The 9,633-nt window shown below is 42.9% G+C and overlaps 1 protein-coding gene across 1 annotated transcript in view; it reads left to right on the forward strand.

Moving 5' to 3' along the window:
• LOC120034288 (tumor necrosis factor receptor superfamily member 16-like) overlaps positions 1-9,633 on the forward strand; it is a 36,432-nt gene continuing 26,799 nt past the window's right edge. The window contains exons 1-2 of the mRNA XM_038980790.1: positions 1-73; positions 5,235-5,397. Of these exons, the coding sequence (XP_038836718.1) occupies positions 35-73; positions 5,235-5,397 (202 nt within the window). The 5' untranslated portion in view covers positions 1-34. The remainder of the gene's footprint in view (positions 74-5,234; positions 5,398-9,633) is intronic.

Here is a 9,633-nt window from a genome sequence, read left to right on the forward strand (position 1 = left end):
TCTATTTGTTTATGACACTGTAGGAAACCGAAGCATGGCGGGTACCTTATCATTGGTGATGTTGTTTGGAGTGGTGAGTAATGGCATGATTTATAACTCTGATTTCATAAAGATATATTTCATTTTGATTGAATAGGTAGCATGGGAGAAACGTGTTCATTGTTTGCATTTTATTACTTTGCTTTATAACACTGTAGTTGTATTGGACTGGGGATCCCTGCACTGTCCCTCGTATTTCCCCATCTAATGCTGGCAAATTAGTCACGATACTAATCTGAGGAGAACTGCTGGAGGGAAGGTGCTTATCAGCCCCCCCCCCCCTCATCTCAGAACTGATCATAATAAACCGGAATGTGTGTTTTCTAATAACAGTTATAGTTCCCCATGCTCTTCATCTGAATCCTTTATAGAACAACCATCCTGGAAGCTTTTCATAGGCAGGTGCCGTAGCCCAAGGTTCCTTTTACAATGTAGGATTTCATAGCAGGTCCATCCATTCAAAAACTGTTCTCAAACTAGTTCTTAAAAAACGTTCATATGTGCACCTGAAATGCCATAGATAAATTGCAATTGAGGTCATATGTTAACAGAATGTGTCATTTAGCATGAGAAACAAAAAAACTAACGTTTCAAGTGAGAATTAGTCAGGTCTAATGCTGAAAAAAGAAAATGATTGCCTACTTCACCCATATACCCAGTTTAACTTCTTCCAGTGTGAAGTAATTGGTTGCTTGGTAAAACATATTTTCAGAGTAGCTTCCCCAACACTGAGTATGCATATATGAAACAGATCTGTGCCATTTACTGATGACTGATCAAACCCTTAACATTTCAGCCCGTATGTGATCTAATAACAGTTTTATGCATGAACCTGTTATGAAATCCTAAAATAACCATATTTTCTCTTTTTTTTGGCAGTAGGCTTCTGTTGAAGTGGAGGTAGTGACTTATCTGAAGTTCAGAAAGTTTTGAGTAATTCATGACACGCATGTGAATGTTGGATAGTTGGGTGATGATAATGATAATGGTGATGATTACAAACTATTTGCTATTATTTGGTGAGTGGCTGTCATAGGCTAATCCTCCTGATATTTCAAGACCTGCTGGTCTAATAAGGCTTGTTCATTCACTCACCATGTGAACAGCCCTCTACATTACTCAGGAGCAGTCTGTTTTGACAGCTTCTTTACAACATTGTGGTAGTATAGAGCATGTTTGTAGAATTAGATTCAGAAATAGTCTCTAATTGACTATGAAATCAGGGAGAGTGCAAAGCAGGCATCTCAAGGCTGGGAATGTGACCTGGTGTGTGTATGTGTGTGTGTTTGCGTGTGTGTGTGTGTATGTGTGTGTTTGCGTGTGTGTGTGTGTGTGTGTGTGTGTGTGTGTGTGTGTGTGTGTGTGTGTGTGTGTGTGTGTGTGTGTGTGTGTGTGAGGGCATTGCCTCATTCTACACGTTTGAGTTAAAGACTTAAAGCCAATTTATGCTTGATCCGAAAATGTGGTCGGAGGATGGTGGTGTGATGCGAATGCGGAGTCTACAGAGGGGAGGCACGCAGAGACAAAAATGAGCTCCGTACCGCGTCGCTGTGCGCGTCTCAAATTTTGTGACAATGCGGAGGGCTCCGTATAGCTCCTCATTGACATGATTGGTTGATGATAGGTACAGTTGATGACGGAAGTTTACATACACCTTAGCCAAATACATTTAAACTCAGTTTTTTACAATTCCTGACATTTAATCCTAGTAAAAATTCCCTGTTTTAGGTCAGTTAGGATCACCACTTTATTTTAAGAATGTGAAATGTCAGAATAATAGTAGAGAGAGTGATTTATTTAAGCTTTTATTTCTTTCATCACATTCCCAGTGGTCAGAAGTTTACATACACTCAATTAGTATTTGGTAGCATTGCCTTTAAATTGTTTAACTTGGGTCAAACGTTTCAGATAGCCTTACACAAGCTTCACACAATAAGTTGGGTGAATTTTGGCCCATTCCTCCTGACAGAGCTGGTGTAACTGAGTCAGGTTTGTAGGCCTCCTTGCTCACACACACTTTTTCAGTTCTGCCCACAAATGTTCTATAGGGTTGAGGTTAGGGCTTTATGATGGCCACTCCAATACCTTGATTGGGGTCATTGTCCATTTGGAAGACCCATTTGCGTCCAAGCTTTAACTTCCTGACTGATGTCTTGACATGTTGCTTCAATATATCCACACAATTTTCCTACCTCATGATTCCATCTATTTTGTGACATGCACCAGTCCCTCCTGCAGCAAAGCACCCCCACAACATGATGCTGCCACCCTCATGCTTCACGGTTGGGATGGTGTTCTCCGGCTTGCAAGCCTCCCCCTTTTTCCTCCAAACATAACAATGGTTATTATGGCCAAACAGTTATATAAAAAGTACGATCTTTGTCCCCATGTGCAGTTGCAAACCGTAGTCTGGCTTTTTTATGGCGGTTTTGGAGCAGTGCCTTCTTCCTTGCTGAGCGTCCTTTCAAGTTTATGTGGATATAGGACTAATTTTACTGTGGATATAGATACTTTTGTACCTGTTTCCTCCAGCATCTTCACAAGGTCCTTTGCTGTTGTTCTGGAATTGATTTGCACTTTTCGCACCAAAGTACATTCATCTCTAGGAGACAGAACGCATCTCCTTGCTGAGCGGTATGATGGCTGCGTGGTCCCATGGTGTTTATACTTGCGTATTATTGTTTGTACAGATGAACGTGGTACCTTCAGGCGTTTGGAAATTGCTCCCAAGGATGAACCAGACTTGTGGAGGTCTACAATAGTTTTTCTGAGGTCTTTGGTGATTTATTTTGATTTTCCCATGACGTCAAGCAAAGAGGCACTGAGTTTGAAGGTAGGCCTTGAAATACATCCACAGGTACACCTCCAATTGACTCAAATTATGTCAATTAGCCTATCAGAAGCTTCTAAAGCCATGACATCATTTTAGGAATTTTCCAAGCTGTTTAAAGGCACAGTCAACTTAGTGTATGTAAACTTCTGACCCACTGGAATTGTGATACAGTGAATTATAAATGAAATAATCTGTCTGTAAACAATTGTTGGAAAAATTACGTGTGTCATGCACAAAGTAGACTCCAACATGAGTGCATGTAAACTTCCCACTTCAACTGTAGGTCAGGAGGTCCTGTATAAACACAAACGGACTTCCTTGACAACTTCCTTCACAACAGTTCTGTGCTGCTCCGCTAAGCTCAAGAAGTATGAATACCCTGACTTCTGCAGAGGCCATATCACCCTAAATGCTGCACAGCCAATGCAGACGTCGGATTGACCATGTAGCACCTTTCAGTCACTCAGATCATGTTGAGAGTAGCAGGCTCCTTATCAGAGGTGAAGCTGGTAAATTGCCAGTTTATTTCACTGACAAGATGCACACAAATACAGATAAACTTGGGGGTTTGGGCGTCATTCCAAGTTCACATTCCCCGACCTGGTGATTATAGTGTAAGACCCTATTCAAATAAAACAGAGGTTTAGAGCCAAGGTTTGCATAAATTAGTAAGGATAAGAAAATATGCTGATGTGTGGTTTAACAATGCTTTGGGCAATTCTCCAACAGAGGGAGACATGCCAAGAGTAGAGGGGTCACAGGCACAACTTTCACTGGGGACGGGGGGGATTCTGAAATTGCATTTTGTCCTCCTCAGTTTTATCATTGGATTGTGGTACAAAACGAGGCAACGGTGTGCTTTAGGACCATACAAAGAAGATAGAGAGAGGGAAGAGAGAGAGGGAGAAATGTACAGAGCGGATGAGAGTCGATCGACAGAGAGAGAGAGGGAGAGAGAGAGAGAGAGTGAGAGAGATATAGAGAGAGAGAGATAGATAGATAGATAGAGAGTGAGAGAGAGAGCTGTGCTGGCGGCTGCTCTCAGTGCATCTTTTATATCAGAGTGAGAGAGAGGAAGTGACAGCGAGAGGGAGAGTGGAGAGAGGCAGTGAGAAAAGGCGTGGAAATAAAGAGACAGAGAGAAGATTGTGTGTAGCAGGAAGCAGCATGTGTGTATGCCTTTGCGTGCGTGTGTGTGTGAATTTATAGTTTTAAGTTGCGCAATATGAGGACTTGTTATGCAAATTCCAGAGAGGAATCTGTCTTTTACCACACCTAGCAATTAGAATGAAAAACAAGGACGTTAACTCTCCCAGGCCCTCCATCAACAGTAATGAGTCTGACCAATAGCCCTGTAGACAGCTCCGTTTGTCTTGGCCTTAAAGAAAAAGTGAAGCTCCTCAAATGCTTTACTTCCCGAAACAGTCCCGCCTGGACTTGCAGTATGCTCCAGCCAGCAGTATTCAAATAACATTTGCACTACAAGCGAATAAATAAGGAGGAGAGTAACCCCTATGGGGAAGAAAACACAAATCAAGTTTTAGAAAAACAAAGGTAGATCTTCTCCTTATAAATGAATGGGTTCAGGAGACTTTGTAAACACCCTGCAGACTGACAGCTTCACTGTAAAGGGCAGTGGGCTGGACATGGATGATCGGAACAGGAATTCTGGGGGGAAGTGTGTGTGTGCATGTGTGTGTGTGCACGAGTGTGTGCATGCATGGGTGGGTGTGTGTGTATGTGTGTGGGTGCACGAGTGTGTGCATGCATGGGTGGGTGTGTGTGTATGTGTGCACGAGTGTGTGCATGCATGGGTGGGTGTGTGTGTATGTGTGTGGGTGCACGAGTGTGTGCATGCATGGGTGGGTGTGTGTGTATGTGTGCACGAGTGTGTGCATGCATGGGTGGGTGTGTGTGTATGTGTGCACGAGTGTGTGCATGCATGGGTGTGTGTGTGTGTGTGTGTGTATGTGTGTGCAATCATGGGTGTGTGTGTGTGTATGTGTGTATGGGGAGGATATATTGAAGTGCTAACATGCAACATGAGGTTGTGCATTAGGCACATATGTTTAAAGGTGTTACTTGGACCAGTCATGGGTGAGCACCTTGAGGCTTGCCTTTATGTGCCTTTGAAGGCTCTCTGAGGATGGGACAATGTATTACTCTGTAGAAGAATTTGTCTCTGATTTAGATGTAGACAAAATTATTTATTTGCGAATCATGATACGAGGTTAGATTATGAACATGATTGTAATACGCATCTGGCTGTCATTTTTGCCTTCAAAACATTCCCCTCTATGAGCCAGTATTATGGGTGACCTCTGCTTTAACACCCTTCTGTCTGTTTCTCTGTCTGTGCCAGGTTGGGGTATTGGTGGCTTCTAAGACGGAGCGGGCGGTGCAGGTGCCCTGTGAGTCAGTCCAGTACACCAAGGGTGGAGAGTGCTGCGAGGTGTGCCCACCTGGAGAGGGGGTGGTGAGGAGGTGTGGTGCCAACCAGACCGTCTGCGCCCAGTGCCTAGACAGTGAGTTCATCCTTCAAATGTACAAGTACACATCTATACAGACATACTGTATTATGCACATGCACACAGGCACGCACACACAGCTATTTTCAGGTGCACAACTAGAGGTTTTCTTCTGGATCAAAAAGGGGCTTAGGTGGTGGGCATGGCAGGGGGCGCGGTTGGCCCGTCGGCGCGTCATAATTTTAGAAGCCCCCATCTTGGCGGGGTAAAGAATGGCTAATGTTGTGTTCTTTTGCTCAAACATAATAACAAAATCTATAATGCTAAATTCATTGTTTTTTAGAATTTTCAATTCTCCCTGACTGTCTAGTTTTTATTTTGGAGATTGTAAGTTCTCAATGTTATCAAAAAATATATAGGTCCATTATCTTTTTTACACACTTTATGTCTGGTTTTAGTCATTTAAGTACACACTAAAAGTGTTTTTTGATATCCCGAAAATGTATTTAAAAAAGTATATATACAGTATATTAGAACTCTTTTTACACTGTTTGGACTTAACCACCTCAATGATTTCAATGGCAGAAAAATCCCTGAACTACACATTTCACCTTATATGCACTCATTTACACCACCAACGGCAATTTACACATTAATACCCCACCGTCTAAAACCATCCAATCAAAACAGAAAAAAGCCTGAACAAAAATGTTACTGTCCAATTTGCACATGACTAAAAAAAGCCTTCTGTCCCTGCTTTAATAGCAAAGTGTTCTTTATAAACAGGCAGGGGTTCCTATGTTTGATGGCTGTAAGTGGGGCCAAATGTGTTCACTTACAACTCAGGCTGAAACCCATTAGCACTGATTCAGAGGGAGGATAAAACGGGACGGGAGAGGTGCCAATGTTGTGCTAGAACGTCCTACAGAGAGGAAGAGCCTTTATGCAAACATACATATACACTTCATCTTAGGCTTTGTTTCACCATTTTCACTCTCTTTCTGTTGTTGTCCTTTACAGTAATTAAGATGCATAGTAGAAGTTAAAGTGTAGTTCTCATAGGTCACTGCATAGCATAGAAATAGAATCCAGAGAGAGAGAGTCAGCTGGATTCTACAGCACTTCTATAAGTCAAAATGTAGTTCTCAAAGGTCACTGCATGGTTGTGGTGGATGAGCAGAATGTCAGAGTGCATTGTGACTCATGGTTGGTGTCAGGTCTGCTCTATTGACTGAGTCGTACAAATAGGATCTTCTTTCACAACTGTGACAATTCACAACAAAGTATTCTTCAGTTGAGGTCCTTTACAAATCCCAGAAATGCCAGTGTCTTCCAACACAATTTGAGCAGGACACAGAACAGACGAGGTCTAAAATTAGATCAATTAAGTAATTTAGTCAGAAGATGGCCTGTGTTGCTGCTTGATATAGTATTACCATAACAAGCTCATACAGCCACAACACTGGCCTGGGATGCCTGTGAACTGCTGCCCAACAATGTGTAACGACATGGTATGCACATATTATTTAATGTAACCTCCAAACATTCCTGGAACTTGGCAGTTTAAGATCAAAGTCTCATCCACAGCAGCTGGTCAGGTGGTGAACAGCCAACCAGACAGTGTACATAGAGAGGTAAAAGAACAACTGGAAGGGAGGGGATGAGGAATGGAGACTAATTCATCATTATTATCAGCAAATTACACAAAGTGATGGATTACAGCAGGAAACTGGAGCCACTTGGCTTCTCTGCAAAAGCAGCAGAGACATCCTAATATGGACTTGTATTCTAAGGTTTGACTGAACCCTGCCCTAAGAGTCCTTCATTTATAAATTAAAATGTATAAATGCTGTCACTTTTTTCATGGGAAATGATAAACCACTACTGAGCGCTCCACTCTCATCCCCTACCAGTCTTTATGTGACTCATCGGCTGTAACGGGGACAAAAACTGGTCTGAGGGAGCATCAAGCAACAAAGAGCAGGGTCTGCTCATTCATCTTGCATGGTGTTACATGACTGCATCTTTACACATTTAAACAGACTAATTATACCAGTGCGCCGCGCCCATTTGATATCCTACACAGGGATGCAGAAAACAATGTTGTCAGTGTTGTCCCATCGCTGCAACTCCTGTACGGACTCAGGGGAGGGGAAGGTCGAGAGCCAGGCGTCCTCCGAAACACGACGCCACCAAGCCGCACTGCTTCTTGACACACTGCTCGCTTAACCCGGAAGTCAGCCGCACCTCATGGGTCTCCTGTCGCGGCCAGCTGCTATACAGCCCGGGATCGAATCCGGATCTGTAGTGACACCTCTAGTACTGCGATGCAGTGCCTTAGACCGCTGCGCTACTCGGGAAGCCCTAGAAAACAATTATCTTGAGCCACGATACAGACATGGTATCAATAATGTGGTAAACATTCCACAATTCAGCAGAATCACATTAGTTTGTGACAATTTGAGTCAATTTACAATTGTTCTCTGCCTGTCCGTTTTTGTTAGTCCCAATAAAATGTTAATGTGCTTGATGCATCCCTGAAACACTAACAAAGATAGGGCCTGAGAGTGTTATAAATGGATGTCAGTGTCACGTTCCTGACCTGTTTTCTGTTAATTTTGTATGTGTTTAGTTGGTCAGGGCGTGAGTTGGGGTGGGCATTCTATGTTTTGTGTTTCTATGTTTAGGTTAGTGGTAATTAGCCTTATATGGTTCTCAATCAGGGACAGGTGTTTGACGTTTCCTCTGATTGAGAACCATATAAAGGTAGGCTGTTCACACTGTTTGTTGGTGGGTGATTGTCTTCCGTGTTTGTGTCTGTGCACCACACGGGACTGTTTCGTTTGTTCGTTCGTTTGTGTAGTCTGTGCCTGTTCATGCGTTCTTCGTGTTTATGTAAGTTCTCTAGTTCAGGTCTGTCTACATCGTTTATTTGTTTTGTAGTTTATTGAAGTGTTTTCGTGTTTCGTCTTTTCTTTAATAAACTTCATTATGTATTATAACAACGCTGCGCTTTGGTCCAATCCCTACTCTTCCTCTTCGGACGAAGAGGAGGAGGACAACCGTTACAGTCAGTGGCTGAAAACACGGACCTTTACCTAAATAACAAAAGCTATATACGTAGATAGAAGCAGTATTTCATAAAGCGCAGGTATTAATATTTTAAAAGGTGAAAAAAGTCAGAGCATCCATTTCCTGTTTCATGGTAAATATGGGTGCATCTTTATTTACCTCTTCTTCCTCTCTGGATACTCTACTTCCTGTCCCGCTAACACCTGCCCTATCCTTTCAGGTCTAGACGCCTGCCAACGTCAGCACCGCTAAAATATTTATTTCCACTTTCTCTCTCTCTGCCTGTCATGGGACACAGCACATCCAGAGCTGCTTCTCAGTGAAGCATCACAAAGGGGGCTGCAACTGACTGGGGATCAGTGGGGATGGAGAGAGAGAACAGGCCAGTCAATAAAGTGTTTAGAAAGTCCTCTGACTGAATGGGGATTTAGAGAGAGAGAGGGAAAGAGAGAGAGACAGAGAGAAGGACATAGAGAGAGGAGAACCACAGCTTCCTTAGTCAATGGAGTGTGTAAAAGAGGACTGACTGATTGTGGATCAGTGGGTAATGGGGGGAATGAGGAGAAATTAGTTTGAGAGTCCTCTGTGGCTCCTACAGCGGAAACTACTGCATTACTCCACTGACCCCAGAACAACACTAGGTGAGCTAATGAGGGATAACACATAACTGTCACCAGATATGACTTCGCTTTTTAACATCCTAATAATAGCATTATAGGAACATTAATAATATCCTAAACAGATGTTGTAAACCTTGGGGTCGAGCCAAGCAGACCACTGAAGCGTGGCGATAATTACACACTGTTAAATAAATGTTTCAAGTTTTAAAAGACAAATAGAAACCGGCATGCAGGTTTCAGAACGTTTACCGTATAGCCCTACAGAGAAACAAGAGCCAGTGAAAGGTCAGTATGTTATGTTAGCATAGCAGAAGAGAGAAAAGAGTTAAGGAAGGAAAGCTGTCTGACATTAGTGGGGAAATGGCCATTGGCCACGGTCCCCTAGAAGAACACAGCAGGATAGTGCTGACAATGGAGAAGATGAAAGAGGATGGACACAGGAGAAACTTAAGGATGTCCAGACCTGCATTATTAATGATGCTAATCTAATGAGGTCGAAACACTGCGATGTGAGAGGAGGGGCCTTCTCAGGCTGAATTGGCACATTTACACTACATCCATCAGCCTTCAATCACTAACTGCTGACAGGATCATACTGCTA

Source organism: Salvelinus namaycush, chromosome 41, assembly GCF_016432855.1.
Source record: "Salvelinus namaycush isolate Seneca chromosome 41, SaNama_1.0, whole genome shotgun sequence".
NCBI classification, from domain to species: domain Eukaryota; kingdom Metazoa; phylum Chordata; class Actinopteri; order Salmoniformes; family Salmonidae; genus Salvelinus; species Salvelinus namaycush.